Below are 17,634 nucleotides of genomic sequence, written 5' to 3'. Positions count from 1 at the left end.
AGATTAAATCCCCCTGTCACACACACAAGTCTGCTCATAATATTAAAAAAGATTTTGCTACATTCTGAATTGTCACCTAGGATGAGAAGGAGCTGAGACCCAAACTGACAAATAATGAGGACGGAGAAATGAAGGCAGATCATGAAAGGAAGGGGAAGATGTAGAAAAGAGGAAGATGCATTTTAAAAAGGAATGATTGTTTTATTTTCTGTAACAAAGGCTGCCCCTTTGGAAGATCTGGAGGAGCATACAAAACTATGGGACTGGGTAGGAGGAAAGGAAGAGGGAATCAAATTGCCTGGCAGTGACTGTAGATGTGTTGACTGGTCTTGCCTTGCTCCAGTGCTGGCTTGGTTGATGGGTTTAGCAGGATATACCAGAATTTGCCACCTTATAGTAAACTCTGAAGAAAGGCCTAGTAAGGAGAAAGCAGAGCGACTACTATTGACTGAGTTCTGCCTTTCCTTCATCCCTAGTGGCTTTTGTGCAGAACTGCATTAGAAATAAAATAAATGGAGATACATTCTAAACACCCCATGATGTTGGTTTCAGGGGCTCTCCAGCTGACTTGGGCCCTGGGAATTCCCCCCCCCCAAAAAAAATCTGCTGCTCTCAGTGGCCCTACCACTCAGGAAAGCTCTGTGGGACAATTATGAACAGACATAATGGAGGTGGAGAAGCAAGAATGCTACAGAGATGGTACAGAATTATGTCCTAGTCTAACTGTGTTTGGTTATGCTTGGTTTGAGTTTTCTTCCACATGCACACACCCTCTCCCAGCCTCTCTTGTTGTCCCCAATTCCTCTCTGAAACAAGGAGCCAAACAGGTTCTATCAGGAAGGAGAAGGTGGCTAGTGGCGATCATTTCAGTCACTGAAGTCATCTCTGATTCCAAGCACCAACCCTGCTGACAGGAAAACACCTCAGAAATCTTTCAAGATCTATCACCCTGTGGGAATGGGCCATCTTGATAGGCCCCTTCCCCCGTGGAGTGTACTTCTCAGTCCAGCATCATCAGGTAATAGTCTGCCTGTGATGAACTAGTTATGGTCACAGCCTGCATTAACAGTGCTTTGATCAGAGCAGAAACAAAATCTAACCTATGTTTAGGGTGAGTATCATGGTGGATCATGAAGTCCCCAGACAAGGTAATCTGTGTGTAGATCCCTGGAAACAACTAGTCATGACGATCTCAGTGCCAGGTTCGTGGGGGTTGTTAGGCATCTTTTCCTAAAAGTCAGAAGTGAAATTGTCTTCCTCACAACCCTTAAAGTAGTATCTCAGTGGGTGTAGCTGGAGGGTAGGTTTGTGCTGTGAGTCGATACGTGAGTAATGTCTAAGTAATTATATTTTGCATTTGTGTAACAATTTCTGTCTTCAGAGTGCCTCACATACCATCACATGCCGGGACTTATAGTTCCAGAATGGTAGACCTAAGTCCGTTTAAGCAAGAAAACATAGGAGCGGTTGTGGTGGGTTTTCCAGGCTGGGTGGCTGTGGTCTGGTGGATCTTGTTCCTAATGTTTTGCCTGCATCTGTGGCTGGCATCTTCAGAGGTGTATCACAGAGGGAAGTCTGTTACACACTGTGTCCAGAACATAGGAGCCTTGAAAATAAGGTTGCCAACTTCCAGGTACTGCCTGAACGTTCCCCCACTGTTACAACTATACTCCAGACTACGGCGATCAGTTCCCCTGGAGCAGGGATCTGCAACCTGCAGCTCTCCAGATATTTATGGACTACAATTCCCACTAGCCCCTGCCAGCATGGCCAATTTGCACTGGGCTTCATTGTCCCTAGCTATGCCTCTGCCCAGAGGGGAGGGCAGAAGGGGCTGCCAGCTGCCGGCTGGGAGCCCAGTTGGTGGGGGGGGCAGGGGGGGGCGGGGCAGGGGAGTCTGCCATCCCTGGCCTCAGGAGAGCTGCTTTTATAAACACTGAGGCTGGGGATGGGGCTTGGGGAGACTTGGCCCTGCGCCCGACCCCCCCCCCCTAAAAAAATCCATACCTACGTCCCTGGCCCTCACCCCCAAAATCTTCAGGTATTTCCCAAACAGGAGTCAGCAGCCCTATAGCACATTGTTCTAGCAAAAATTCAAAGTAGAACAAAAGACTCCCATTTGTCAAGTCCATGATGCTTTGGCTAAAACAGGGGTAGGGAACCTGCGGCTCTCCAGATGTTCAGGAACTACAATTCCCATCAGCCTCTGTCAGCATGGCCAATTGGCCATGCTGGTAGGGGCTGATGGGAATTGTAGTTCCTGAACATCTGGAGAGCCGCAGGTTCCCTACCCCTGGGCTAAAATGAAAATCTATATGAACATTAATGCTTTCCTTCATCTCTTGCTGTCCTTGCTGTGTTCTATTCCCCATCCTCTCTTGTAGATTGTACATTTCTTTAAGGGAAGGGATACCTTTCTTTGTCTGCTTCTATCTGCTTATGTAACTCTAGGAAGCGCCATGTAAAGGATGAATATTAGTAGTATATGGGGTAGTATATATTAGTAGTGTATAGAGATTAGTAGTCTATGGAGTATATGGAGTAGTATATGGAATATTAGTAGTGTATGGAGTAGTATGTGGAGTATATGGATAAATTATGAATATTAGTAGTATATGGAGTAGTATATATCAGTAGTGTATGGAGATTAGTAGTATATGGAATATATGGATAAATGATGAATATTAGTAGTATATGGAGTAGTTTATATTAGTAGTGTATGGGGATTACTAGTATATGGAGTATATGGAATAGTATACGGAGTACATGGATAAATGATGAATATTAGTAGTATATGTAGATGGAGTAGTATATGGAATATTAGTAGTATATGGAGTAGTATATGTATATGAATAAATGATGAATATTAGTAGTATATGGAGTATATGTAGTATATGGAATATTAGTAGTATATGGAGTAGTATATGGAGTATATGAATAAATGATGAATATTAGTAGTATATGGAGACTGGTTCAGTGTTCTAGGTCATCTGGGAGAACCCCAACATTCTGGCAACCCCCTGAGTTAGCTAATAAGGCCCTGAGGTGCATCTTCTGTCTGTTGATCTAAGTATTCTGCAGCTGTTCTTATAGATGCTTGTAGCCCCTGTTTTTCTTCGTCTCACAATTCAGTGTAGTGGGTCACTGTGACCCCCATTTTACAGATGGAAATGCCAGCACAGCGGCTTGCCCCGTGACAATATACCCAAATTCCCTTGATCCAGCTAGTGAAGGTCCAGGTTTAAATTTTCCATCAAGTTAAACAAGTAGGATTCAGCAGGGCTGGAGAGGGCCCACGCCGAAATCTGTCAAGCAGCCCTGCAGCACCTGTTATCCAAACTCCAAACATGCCCAATGCCAGTGAACTGAACTCTGATGTGAAGTGCATAACATGTTCACACATGTGTGTGTGCACAGACACATACCTTCTCTCTGCGTGGTCTCTTCATGCATGCACCCAACAGGGTCAGCTGTCCTTCCTGGTTCCAGTAACCATCTAACGCCCTGCCTGCAGTTTGGGCCATCTTTAATGCAGCAACAGTTTGAGGGACAAGATAAAAACCTGGCTCTTTTCTGAAATTGAATCGACTTGGTCTGCGAAACCCCCCTCCATTTTCTTCCTTCCTTCCTGAAGGGGCCTAGGCTGCAAATGGCTTTCAATGACACAATGATTGTGGGGGGTAAAGAAGAGGAAAAGACAGCAAAATTTGTTTCCCATGCACCAAAGGATGGCAAGTTAATTGGCAGGTGTCAGGGGGAGAGGGACATTTCACTGGTTAGAATCACATCAGCTGTGTGTGCATAGGGGTTGGGGGCTGGCAGAGGGAGCTTTGCAAACTCTGGGGGCAGTGAAATAGCCATTCAAAACACAACAAATGGAGCTCATGCCCGTCTCCTCCTCTGGCTTGTGCTTTAGGCTGTCTGAATTGCATAGGCATCTGGGGGGAGAGTGGACCAGAGGTTGGAACTCAGAGCCAGGATCCTTACGCGAGCTCCCAAAGGCCTCTGGTGGGCCACTGCGAGTAGCAGAGTGCTGGACTAGATGGACTCTGGTCTGATCCAGCAGATTTGTTCTTATGTTCTACACCTAGCAGCGGCACTGGGCACAACAGAGACTGGGAGTGACAAACAAACTTCTCCTAACTCAGGCCTCTTCCGCACATGCGGAATAATGCACATTCAATCCACTTACACAATTGTTTCCAAGAGGATTTTGCTATTCTGCGCTGTAAAATCCAGCTGCAAAGCAGATTGAAAGGGCATTATTTCTGCATGTGTGGAAGGGGCCCCAGTTTTGTGCCTGTGAAAATTCCAACATCTATGACAGATTTTTCACCACATTCCTTGTTACCAGTACAGCTGGATTTAGGAACGTTACAGTGCAAAAGTGTACATAAAGCACTTACATTTTACAGATAGCATTGTTTTTAATTTGTGCTCAAAAGCGATTTTTAAAGTGTTTTTAATGACAAGCTTTTAAATGTCCACAAAATGACTTGTCGCTGCAAGGTGATTGTGAGCATGGTACACACAGATGTACCACACAACCCTGTGTGTCACAAGCAGATTGATCAATGCTGTTGCTTCTATCTTTTGTACAGCGCACAGCACTCTGTTAGCAAATAATCTTACACAGCCAGAGGCGGGTGGGAATCCTCATGTGTGAAATGAGTGATCAGACATGCACATGGAAGGTCTGTGGTCCTCACACGTCCCTTTGCCCTCTCCCCTCTTGTCTACAGGGAAAGAGGAGTTTGTGGCCACGTTCAAGGGTAATGAATTCTTCTGCTACGACTTGTCGCACAACCCCATCCAGAGCAGCACCGACGAGATCACCCTGTCCTTCCGCACCCTGCAACGCAACGGCCTGATGCTCCACACTGGAAAGTCGGCGGACTATGTCAACCTGTCGCTCAAGAGTGGTGCCGTCTGGCTGGTCATCAACTTGGGCTCAGGGGCTTTCGAGGCGCTGGTGGAGCCCGTCAACGGCAAGTTCAACGACAACAACTGGCATGACATCCGTGTGACCAGAAACCTGCGCCAGGTGAGTGGCCGTCACCTGCGGAGCTCCGCGCTGAAGGCAGCAGTGGTGGAGATGATAGGGGGAGACAAAAGTCTGGGCTTCGGGGTGGAGCCCTTCCTGGGGCAAGAATGATGAACTGGGTTGTTTGGGTTGTTGACTGTGAAGTTATCTTGCTCTCCAGACACCACCCAGAGTGTATCTCTTTCCTACCACCTCAAAAAATGCCAAAATCTTCCTTCTTCTCCCCACAAAGCATTGCATTATCCCTACTTTGGAGAAAGGAATGGGAGAAGGTTTAGAACTCAGCTGGGTGTCCAATTTGAATCTCGGTTATAGGGTTAAATGGAGCCAGAATGTTTAGTGTCCCAGCTAGATCCAGAAGATGTGGGATCTGCAGGGCAAGGGAGATGGGGTGGGGCCCTAGGCCTGACACTTCATTTCTTAAAGGAAAGCTGTGGGGAATTAAGGTTGAGTCATTAAGCCCTCTCCGTGTGTGAAGACAGGCTCCAGTTCCTCCAAGACATGCTGCGTATGTTCAGAGGCCGTCTGAGCTGAGATCTGACCTGAAACCACACAGGAGGCTTAGCCGAGTCTCTGCTCCAGCCTTCTTCAGACCTTTCTTCCCCTATCAGGTCGAGCAAATTAGAGTCTGGGCTCTGTACCGCTTCTCCCAGCTTTCGTTCTGCTGTCAATCCAGCAATGTCTGCATCAGTATCCCTTTTCTTTTCCTGTCTTCTCCTGCACTGCCCAGTTGCTCTCAAACTATGAGCTCCTCCTCTCTGGACTACCCTGCCTTGCAGCAAGTGTCTATTTATGCTGAGGAAAGAGGGGTGTACCCACACGCTCCTTCCACTGCCGCAGTCTCTACTTTTACCCAGTCTGGCAGCTTTCAGCTAAGCATCTTTTTATATCCACGGCCATGTGGTGGCTTTGTATTGTGGTTGGAGCCAAGGTGACATGGAAAAGATCCTTCCCCTCCCAGCCATTGCTCTTTGCCTCCATCGTGAGTGGCTTCTGGCAGGTCCAACCACACATACACACACCGGGCCTTTCTATTTTTAACCCCAGAAACATAAAGCTGGAAGGTACCGCAAGGGTCATCTAGTCCAACCCCCTACACAATGCAGGAAATTCACAACTACCTTCCCCCCACTTTCTCTCAGTGACCTAAAAGAAGGCAGGAAACTTTTAGGATCCCTGGGTCAGTCTGGCCTGGAGGAAAATTCCTTTCTGACCCCAAAGTGGCATTACCCTGGGCCAGGGGTCGGCAACCTTTACCACCTAAAGAGCCATTTGGACCCATTTTTCACGGCCCCGAAGATCTATTGAGCCAAAGAGGCATCTCCACATGCAGCCGCCTCCAGTTCGGCCCCTCCACTCACCTTTCCTTCCAGCACTGGGGGGCAGAGCCATCGGGCAGGGAAACCCCCTCTGCCTGACAGATCAGGTAACTGCCTGGTCCGTGGGGCAGAGGAGGGATGGCGGCTGCAGCCTACCTGGTGCCGCTGCCTCGTACTGTGGGAGGCAGTGGCGCCGGGCAGGAAAGCCCCCTCTGCCCGATGGAGCAGGCAACTGCCTGCTCGATGGGGCAGAGGGGGGATGGTGGCTGCTCTGGATGGACACGCCCACACTACCCTCTGACCTCCAGGGGTTGGAGGGCAGCGTGGGCATGTCCCTCCAGAGAAGCGCTGCAAGGAGAGGTGAGTGGAGGAAACGCAAAAAGCAGCGCCCTCACGCATGGAGCTGCTTCTGGTTCGGCCCCTCCACTCACCTTTCCTTCCAGCGCTGCTCTGGAGGGACACGCCCACGCTGCCCTCCAACCTCCAGGCCATGCGGAGCTGCAGTATGAGGCTGAAAGAGCCGTATGCGGCTCCAGAGCCTCGGGTTGCAGACCCAGAAAAGGCCAAAAGAGCCAAGTGCTGACTCATCCCTTCCTGCCCTCCCTTCCTCTCATGATCTGCCCAAGTTCACAGAACCAGCCTTGCTGTCAGATGTCCATCTTGCCTCTGCCTAAAACCCTCCAAACAAGGAGAGCTCATCACCTCCCAAGGAAGCCTGTTCCACTGAAGGACTGCTCTGTCAGCAAGTTCTTCCGAACGTTGAGCCTCCTTCATTACATCACAGCAGTGAGTTTTTGATTTTTGTTTTTGCACGGTGCCAACTTCCAGTGTGTTCTAGAAGCCAATTTGTTTTTACAAAGCTGCGAAGTGCTTGGGACTTGGCATGTCCAGCAAACTTTTTGCAAGTGGTAACAACACAGCATTTTAGCCTGTGACGCCCTTGTATTATTTATTTAATGTATACTTCTCCTGCCCTTTTTGCAAGGTGCTTAGAGCACACTTCTGTGATTTCCCCTGTCCTCCATTTTATCCTCACAGCAGTCTTGCGAGGTAGGGAGAGTGATTGGTGCAAGGTCTTTCCAGGCCCTAGTCTAGGATTCTGACCACCACAGCATACTTCCTGTATCTGCAATTATTGCCATCCCTGCTTAGAAAAGGAAGGAGAGCCATTTTGAAATCAAATGTGTTTAGTTTTCCATTTGCTTTATGGGCAATGGAAATATATCTTATTTAAATATCTTCCATGCAAATGGTTTGGCAGGATTCTGCTTCCTGGAGCATTTCATGAGGTCCCAAGAGTTTGATTACACTTAATATTCCCTCAGCATTTTATTGAAATAGCCCCCACAGCCCTGTCCTAAATAGGTTTACTGGTCCACAGACATGTTTGCTCTGAAATAAAGTCGCACTGCATTCAGTGGCGCTTGAGTAAATGTGCACAGGACTGTGGTCTTAAATTACACTAAGCAGGCATTTAACAAGACAATTGTGTGTTCAAATATTTTTAAAAGTTGTAATTACTGTTAGATAATTGGCAGTAAATGGCTGGAGCTGCTTTTGCTTTGCCTTCTAATTAATAAAATATCAGTTGTTTTAGGATAAAATGCAGCCATTTTATCTCTCATGGCTTCCCTTCTAAGAATGCTGGGAATTGTAGTTCTTTGAAGAGGCGAGAGGATTAGTCCTCTGCGCATGCAGCTACACTTCCCTAGATTCCTCAGAAGGGAAATTTGACAAACTAGTGTAAAACTGTTTTAGGTTGCATGCACCCTCTGAGAGAATGAAACCACTGTCTGTCTTGACAACATTTTCGATGCCCCCAGATGTGCTTATCAGTGTGGTGTCAAGAAGCATTCCAGAAAATTCCTTCACATTTACGTTTGGGTTTGATTCCTGAGGCAGAATATGCAAATGGGGCTTGATTAGTTGGTCCTTTTTGTTAAATAGGTTTTAGGGGGAGAACGGAAGGAAGAAAGTGTTTCCTGAAGGTGGCTTGTTGAAGAGCAGCAAAGAAGAAGGTGGGGGTGGGGGGGACTCATCTAACATGGGAACTTCTCTGTTACACTAGGGGAGAGTGCGGCTCTATCCTGAACCCCATTAAGAGAGGTAGTTGTGTACCTCACCCCTCTTCCTCTGCATGGTGTCTGGACTACAGGGGACTCCACAGTCTTATTGTTCCCTTCACAGAATACGGCTCGCTGTGCACTTCCCTCAATACTTCCAGCGACTATAAATACAAAAGTAATATTGTGAATATAGAGGGTTATGTTGGGATGGAAGATTGGGAGGGTTTTGGGGTGGGTGTAGGGAAGAAGCGGGGAGGGTCTTTGTTCTGTGAATCCTAAGGGCAGCGCTAAGTCTTGTTCTGTGAATTTCATGAGGGGGGTCTGTCCCCACAGACCTCCCCCCAGCAGTGCATTGAATGGGGTGAGAAGGAGAAGAAGTGAGACAGGTTGTCAGTTAAAAATGAAGCAGTGCCCATTTGGACAGATCTCAGGAGGGAGGTTAATGGTGAAGGACACAGGGTGTGGGGTGTGTGTGTGTGTTTAAGCGCAGTGTTTAATTTCTGAAACAAGCAGCACCCAAGACTCAAGTCTGTGTGAACACTCAAGCCCTGCCCTCCAATTGCAGTGGCTGCTTCTGGTGAAAGACGCTCTGCACAGCGTTCAGAGACATTCTTCTTTCTTCATTCATTCTAGAGGTATGGGGTCACGGTGTCAAATGGACCAATAGAAGGATGCAGATCAAAGGTGCAAGAAAAACACAGGTGTTCTGTGAGAGGCATCCAGTGGAATCACAGGGGGTATAAAGAGTGCTTCTGAACACGTGCAGAGTTCTTTTCTCTCACTCTTGAGTTCACATATGAATGTGTGTGTATGTAAGTTTTCTAGATTGCCAAAAGTGGCGGTTCCTATGGAGGTGGTGGACAGAAACTCTGTGGGGTGATAAGCTAGTACCTTAGGGACAAGGAGGGCTAACAGCCTGCCCCACACTGCTGTTGGGGTTCACAGAACTGGACTCCCCACCCCGCCTTTGGCATCGCCTGCTCTCTGCTAACCCCTTGACTATTTCCTTCTCTTTGTACAAAGAACAGCGAGTGCTCAACAGGGCTTTTATGCCCCCAGGGCTGGACAGGGAAACCAGCCTCCATACCCCAAAATAACTCTGGCTGTTCTCTCTCTCTCTCTCTCTCTCCCCAAAGCCACTTGGATATCATTTCTCACCTGCCAGCAGCAGCCTCCAACAAGCCCAAAGGCCATGCTGCCAACCCCCAGACACACACCTCGGCTGGAAACACCCAGCGGGGCCCATTGCCCCCCCAACCCACCCCTTCCCCTCCTTCCTCTCTGAACTGGCTGCCTAGGAATTACTAATACTGCTAACATGGGCCTTGCTTTTTTTCCTCCATCCTCCCACCCCTCACCCCCCCACCCTCCCACCCCCCCAAACCACCTTGTTAGAGATTGCGTTGGCAACTTTTGTCGTTGTGTGTTACTAACACGCTTCTCAAAAAAAGACTCGACTTCTCGGCTGGAGAAACCAGAACTAACCTTTGTGCCATCCACGGAATGTTGGTTGTTTCTTTCTTTTTTTATTTTCCAGTCTTTTCATTTTGTTCTGTTCTTTCCTTACTAACCAAGGTCTACAAAGTTCCATGGGTTGGGCGGGTGGGGGTGGGAAGGCTGGTGCTCTTGGGGCGGGGTGTGTGATTCAATCTCTTTTTTTTTTTTTTGCTGGTCACAACAATTGGGGAAATTTATTTCTCCTTTTTTATCTCCCTTGAATTTCATGGTTGGTCGTTTTTTTCCCTCCCCCTTTTTTATTCCCCCTTCCCTCTTGTTTTTGTTTTATTTTTCATTTTTTTTACGCATACAGCACGCAGGAATTGGACACGCTATGGTAAACAAACTGCATTACCTGGTAGATATCAGTCTAATTGTCTACTCATTTGGTTTGCCGTGGGTTTTACCTTTCCCCCTCCCTTCCTTGTTTTATTTTTAATTAGCTAATTGGATTTTCAAAAATTATTTTTAAAATCTCTTATTTTAAAAGCATACCATCTCTGTCTCTCTGTCTCTGTCTCTCTCTCACGCACACACCCACCCACACCCATCCATGCATACAAACACGTGATAGACTTTATTTGACAAAGTAAAAAAAAAATAGCTTTCCAAATGTGATTCTTATCTAACACAGATTGGTAAGAATTTAAGACACAACTGATAACCACTGGCATTTATTTTACTTACCCCCCCCCCCCCAGCTTACATCATTCTCCTCTCTCTCACTTTATCTTCCCAACAACCCAGTGAGGTAGGTTAGGCTGAGAGGATGTGACTGGCTCAAGGTCACCCAGCAAGCTTTCATGGCAGAGTGGGGATTTGAACTCTGGCCTCTTAGATCCTAGCCTGTTGTTTTCAACACTGTACTACACAACTATACAATGTCCCACAGAAAGATGTTAGTAAGGTCAGTTGAGGTGCAGCGGTTGAGAAAACTGTATTCTTCCACATTAGAATATAGTCCTGAATGAATATGAAAGCTATCGTTAATTTTTGCGAAACCTTCGTCTTTTGTCGAAACCATTATTTTGTGCATTATTGAACATGGTACTTTGATACAAGAGCATTTATAGTTCATTGAAGGACTTTCAACAGATGAGGTGGGGGGAGCAGGGCTAGGTAGGCACTAGGACCCAGGCAGAGCATTCTACAACAACAAAAAAACCTCTGCATGCTTTGTTCTATGCAGAGGAATATACAGCCCTACTATTATCTTTCTGTGGAACAGAATATGGAAATTCTCTGTACAATATCCAAACATTGTATGTAATTTACAGGGCAGTTTTAAGCAAAGTGAATCACTTGTTAGCCCATTGACTTTACTGAGTATAATTCTGTTTAGTATCACACTGTTAAGTGTGAGTGGCCAGTTCAAGCTGTGTGTTGCCACCAATCACAAACCAGTGCATGAAGAAAGCCCTCCATGACGTGTCTTCCATTCTGATGGTGGAAACAATATCACTGTACGAGGGGCAGTTTCAAAAGTACATGACAGTAATGGATGGTACAGTCAGTTATCGACAGCAATATCCCCATTCTCTGATGGGCCTTTGGTAGAAATTCGAAGCCAGTGAGACGGCTCTTGAGAAACTGAAAGATACACCAACCTTGTCAAGGAAATCTTTGCTATTTGATAGAAGCATCAAGCGATCACAGCAAGGCTGACCTTCAAGCCGGTGCAGCTGACAACTGACCCAAGAACCAAATGATGGATGATTGGTATAAATAAAACCACAGAAATCACCAAGAGTCCATTCCCCCCCAGATCTGCATATTTAACTGTCTGCAGTCTGAATCCTTTTCCCGCCCTTTCCTCCAGACTCACAGACATACGCAGAAATTGTTTTCATTTGAATTTTGGTCATTTTCTTTATTTTCTTTTGTAAAATCAAACCGAAAGCAAAAACTTTTTTGAAGACTTGCTCTTATTTTATGGTTTCAATTTTTTTTTGCTCCCCTCCCCACTCCCACCCCCCCAAAAAAATCCATGGAAAACACCATCCCATGAGGCAACTTCTGTGCGCTATCACACCTGCGCTATAACCCTAGCTGCCCCCCAGGGAAGGACAGCACCTGGCAGCCAGCGGGCGACCCTTGGTGACCTCATCTTGGGGTTGGAGGGCGTGCGGCAGCTCCTCCAGAAGAGCAAAAAGCCCTTCCTGAGAAACTGTGGTATGACATTCTGAAGTTTGGGGGGGGGGGGTGTTTTCCCTCTCCTCTCCTGATTGTCTTCTGCAGAGCTGCTCCACTTATCAAAATGTGTGGATCTTGGGTTGTAATGGCTGCACTCTGCTTTTGGAGGGAGAGGCTCTTTTCTGTCCTTTGGGAGCTTCAGAAGGGTTTGCTTAGCCCTGTCAAAGATACAACCCCCACCCCGGAAAGACACACTGGCTGCCCTGTTCCCCTCCCCTGGGGTCCTGCTGCCAGCCCTCTACACCATTTGGCATGCTGGGAATTGCTTTGGGCATGTGGCTTCTGTGTCCGGTTTTTATTTTCAGAGCATCACTCTGGGGCTGAACTAACACTGTGTGTTGTACACTTGTTGCGTTCCCTGCCCCCATTCCTTCCTCTTCCTCTCTCCCTTCTCCCACACTCTTCCAGGCCTTCTGCCCCACTCTGCATGGCCCATTGACTTCACAACTTCGCCATTTCAAAAGGGAGCACCAGTGCAGGCCGGATGCCCAGGAGTGCTGATTGGGGTGGCGGCGAGAGACTGTTGTTGAGGGTTGCGTGAGTGTGCGCAAGTGTGCCTGTGCAGGAGTATGGACGAGCTGGTGTCAAAGCAGGCCTCTTCTTGCTTTCCTTTTTGTCAAGTGTGCACAAATTTCCTCACTGCGTTCCTTCCAGGATCAGTGTTTTTTTCACGTGCCTGGACACCTGTCTTGTTTGCATAATGAAGAAAGAATCATGATCATGAATGAAGAAGGGGTCCTTGGGGCTGTGCTACCCACCTTGCTCATGGCTAGAGTTGCCAAATTCCAGGTGGCATCTGGAAATCTGCTGTCACAGTTGATCTCCAGACAACCAGGCTCAGTTCCCCTGGAGAAAATGGGTGCTTTGAAGGGTGAACTCTAAAATATTATTCCCAGAGACGTATCTAGGGAAAATGTAGCCCGGTAAAATCTGAGCCCCCCCCCCCCCCGCCCCGTATAGGCAGCCGCCCTTCCCCCCATGACCAAACAACTTTTTTTGCACCATGTCTTGAAGTCAGTGTATGGACCTGGGGGGAAGGAGGAGGGGTATGGGGGACAATTTTCCACTTCCCCACGTTATTAAATGGCCACAGCCCGGGGACATTTGATCCCATATGTCCCCCTGGGCAGTACGCCCCTAATTACCCTGCTGATGTCTTTCCCCTCCCCAAACCCCACCCTTCTCAGGCTCCACCCCAAAATCTTCGGGTATTTCCCAAGCCAGAGTCGGCAAACCTAGACATGACCATTATGTTCTCCTATCCAACATCCTAGTTGTTGCTGCAGGTGATTTTCACCTGGTCTTCTGAAGCCCTGAGCCAGAAGCAGAAGAAGAAGAGTTTGGATTTATATCCCCCCTTTCTCTCCTGCAGGAGACTCAAAGGGGCTTACAATCTCCTTGCCCTTCCCCCCAGAAGAAAAAGTTGCCTAGATGTGGGCATCTTTCCTGAGGCTTAATGGTGTATTTTGATGGCAAAGGATCTGTAGAGTTCTGATCCAGCCAGCTAATTTTTTTTTACTGCCACTGACGTTTCAGATATTTATCTGAAGCTCTGAGTGTGGCTCTTGATAAGGCAGCATTAGATGTCTGCACATAGGTTCGTTTGTGTGCATCCAAGTACTGCAATTGTAAACTGGATCCAAATCTGTTGAACGGCTTCAGTTGTCATCTGGGAAAGAAGCAACTGATCCATCAGCGGATCATTCACGGCAGGCTTGTTGAAGGGACAATCCCGAGGAACCCATAGTGGAAGCCTGGCCAATTAAAATCATAGGAATCTGGTTTATATATTTGCAGTGTAAATTAACAGTAGGTAAAAGGTAAAGGTAGTCCCCTGTGCAAACACTGGGTCATTACCAACTCATGGGGTGGCATCAAATTCCAATGTTTACTAGGCAAACTAGTAAGGGTGGTTTGCCACTCCCTTCCCCAGCCATCTATATGTTACCCCCATCAAGCTGGGTAGTCATTTCACCAACTTTGAAAGGAAGGAAGGCTGAGCCAACCTTGAGCCGGCTACCTGAAAGTGACTTCTGGTGAGATCGAACTCAGGTTGTGAGCAGAGCTTGGACTGCAGTACTGCAGCTTACCTCTCTGCCCCATGGGGCTCTTAAATTAAAAGCACAATCCTAGGAAAGAATTAACATTCTTTCAAGTTCATTGAAGCTCGGAAGGGTGTAACTTCTCATTGGACTTCACTGTTTGTGTGTGTGGAGACAACACAACTTCTTCTGTCAGCTGAGCAGAGAGCATGATGACCCTGAGTGTCTATGTGTTTGAGCTGAACACATGTGTGAGAGTGCTCAGTGGATGATGAGCAATCCTTGGGATGAGTGTCCAGGCATGCACGTTGAAGAATGAGGTGTGTGCTATAGAGATAAGTTATGTGCTACTCTTGTGTGTGTGTGTGTGTGTGTGTGTGTGTGTGTGGAATTGTACCATTCATGCATACAAAGAAGAGGAATAAAGTGACCCTAGATCAGGGATGTCCCTGGCGCTTCAGATGTTGATGGACTACAATTCCCATCAGCCCCTGCTGGCAACATCTGAAGCGCCAGAGTTGGACACCTCTGCCCTAGATGCTATCATGCCTGCTCAGGTGTTCTAAGATCTGAATTCTGGGACCTTACCCATGGATGGAACTCTGGAGCAGCAAATTTCATGGCTGACCGAGTGATACTTGAACACCCAAACCGGAGCAATTGACCTGAACGTTATTAAACACAGTCATAGACCAGGAGAAAACACTTAAATACAAGCTCGGTAGTACTGCTAACGAGCAGTGAACAGGCAATTTCACATGACACCAAAGATCTCCATGTTCTGTCAGCGGTGCAACAAAAACTTTGGCTCTGCATCTGAAATGGTGGAGTGCTCGACGTTGAGTGAAAACCTAACGAGTGAGTCACAAGGGTGACTAGAATAACTAGAATATCCAAAAGGCCCAGTCAGCAGGGGTGAAATGAAATGGTTTCTAAAGTCCTTGTAGAATGCACAATATAGCGGAGTATGGGCGATCGTCTCAATCGCATTTGCATTACAAGGACATATGCGGGCCTCCATAGGCCACGGCAGGACTCTGCTTCTAAGCAAGCCCAATGGAAAGGCATTAAAGCGAGCTTTTGAAAAAAGCCCATCGAGATTTATTAAGAGTACAGAGTGATTGACAGAGAGACCTTCCGCAGGGGATTTTCTTAACAGTTTGGCACTTTTGGTGCACAGTGGAAAGTCGTGTCCAGAAAACCAAAGAGGATCTTTCTTGGAATGAGGGATTTTGAATCTCCCCTTTGTGGCTGGACATTCATCCTTCTTGGCCAAAAGAGTCTGCTTTTGTGCTCTGATGCCAGTTCTTTCCAGTGCCACCTCTAGAAAACTGAGTGGACGTGACGGAGTGCCGGCTCTGTAAGTGCGTGTGTATGTGTGCGTACATGCGCGTTTCTTCCGTGTAGGTTGATGTGGTATGGAACTTGATGTGTGTGTTTGTTTATATGTTGCCCTGCTGGGATGCTGCTTTGCACATGTTGATTTTCAGGTTTTTGCAGTCTCTCTTACACATCTGCCCCCCCGCCCCCCACCGATCCCATTTCAAGCCTCCTCTGTTATTTAGGAAGAAGAACAGAAGATTTTGGATATATACCGCACCTTTCTCTCCTGTAAGGAGACTCAAGGTGGCTTACAAGCTCCTTTCCCTTCCTCTCCCCACAATAGACATCTTGTGAGGCAGGTGGATCTGAGAGAGTTCTGCAAGAACTGTGACTAACCCAAGGTCACCCAGCAAGAGTGAAGGAGTGTGGAAGCACATCTGGTTCACCAGATAAGCCTCCACCACTCAGGTGGAGGAGTGGGGAATCAAACCCGGTTCTCCAGATTAGAATCCACCTGCTTCTAACCAGCTCCATCTAAGAATCTGGCCATCTTCAAATTCCCCCCCACCCCTTCCTTCCAGGAGTGTCAGAGAGTAACTCTCTGCTAATTCTCCCTACGTATCCTAATAGCACTTCCTTCTCCCTCACCCAGCTTGTGTAGAGCAATTCTGCAATATGTGTTTGCGCAAAGCCCAGAATGTAGCAGCTGGTGGACTGCAGGAGTGTGAATGACAGAAGGCTCCAGGGCCAGGTGTATGTCTGCGTGTGTGAGCCAGGGAAGGAGAGAAGGGGGTCCACTGAGCTAATACACAGACCAGCTGTGCACATGAAGCTGTGCCGAAGTCCCACTTGGGAGCAGGAATCTTCACTCTTGTTGACTCTATCAGTGCAACCCATCAAAGTGGAACTATATTAAAAACTGGTCTCTCGCATGTATGCGCAACAGAAACCTTCTGATGGGGCACATGATTGCACAGTTGCTCACTGAGAACTCTCTTCTCCTCTTGAAACAAAGTATGCATGCGTGGAAGCCCTCTTGGGCTCCAAACATGTGGTTATGTTTGGAGCAAGAGCGTGTGCGCCTGAGTTCAGCTGGGCAGCTTCCCTGCGTGATCCTGCAGTGTGAAAATGTGCGAGCTTCCGATAGACATGCATTTTCTGCACGAGTGGTTATGCAGCACCTTCCTCTGTGTGCAGGCACCTCGCCCAGCCAGGCAGCGTGCGTGTTGTTCTACAGCCTGCTTCTCTGAGTATCCCATGGGATCCGTGGCCCCTGTATGTCTCTGTGTGTGCACGGGCGTGGGCTTGTCTATTTGTGTGCATAAGGAGTGAATGTCCTCTATTTGGAATGCCTGAACTGGGACTGCAGACGGATGCAACATGAGGGTTCCACATCAGTGTGTGTGAGGGGTCGGGCACCTCCTTCTGTTCACCACAGACGCACTCCTGATGGCAATTTTGGGTGCTTCCAGGTGCTCCCCTTAGAAGTGGCCGAGTAGCTCTCTTTCTGCTGCCTCTCTTGCTCTGATTCTTCCACTTGGGCTTCCTCCATTTTCTCTCTCACACCTCTTGCATGCCTTTGCCTGCCTCTCCTCTCTATCTCTGTCCACCCCACCCAGCACCATTTCTCAGCGCCTCCCCGCCCCATCTAACACGCATGGAGGTCGCTTTGGGCCTACGTCCTTGCTTTGCACGGCTGCTCTGTCTCCATCTGAGTCTCTTCTCAGCTGATCTCTCTTTCTCTCTCTCTCTCTCTTCTTTCTAATGATTAATTAATTAATTAATTGAGAGTCATGATTAATGCTAGCTGATAATTAACTCCTGTTGTACTAATAGTATACTAATTAAAGACTGTTGATTGTTCCTACTAACTGCCATTTTTGTGTCTGAACTTTTAAGTTTGTCCAAGGAGATTGCCCTTCCTCTCCAAATTCTTTTGCTCAAGCATCCCCCCTCCTCTCCCCTTTCTGCCCCTTCCTGATCCCTTTGTCCTCTGTGACTCTTCCTCCAGGGGCCACTCCGATTAAGGCTCTGTCCTGGTGTTGAGGGGCGGGGGAATCGATGTGCAAAATTTCCAACTTCTAACTAGTTTTCTAGAGCTGACGGGGAGAAGGCTTTTGACCAACTCCTGGCAAATCATCACTACTTTT

The 17,634-nt window shown here is 47.5% G+C and overlaps 1 protein-coding gene across 1 annotated transcript in view; it reads left to right on the top strand.

Annotated features, from left to right (window-relative positions):
* NRXN2 (neurexin 2) overlaps positions 1 to 17,634 on the top strand; it is a 444,661-nt gene that overhangs the window by 189,290 nt on the left and 237,737 nt on the right. The window contains 2 exon segments of the mRNA XM_048514356.1: positions 4,743 to 5,044; positions 10,240 to 10,263. Of these exon segments, the coding sequence (XP_048370313.1) occupies positions 4,743 to 5,044; positions 10,240 to 10,263 (326 nt within the window).

This window comes from Sphaerodactylus townsendi, linkage group LG01 (genome assembly GCF_021028975.2).
Source record: "Sphaerodactylus townsendi isolate TG3544 linkage group LG01, MPM_Stown_v2.3, whole genome shotgun sequence".
NCBI lineage: Eukaryota > Metazoa > Chordata > Lepidosauria > Squamata > Sphaerodactylidae > Sphaerodactylus > Sphaerodactylus townsendi.
The sequence above is the reverse complement of the archived record's forward strand: the minus strand, read 5'-3'. Positions and strand labels throughout refer to the sequence as shown.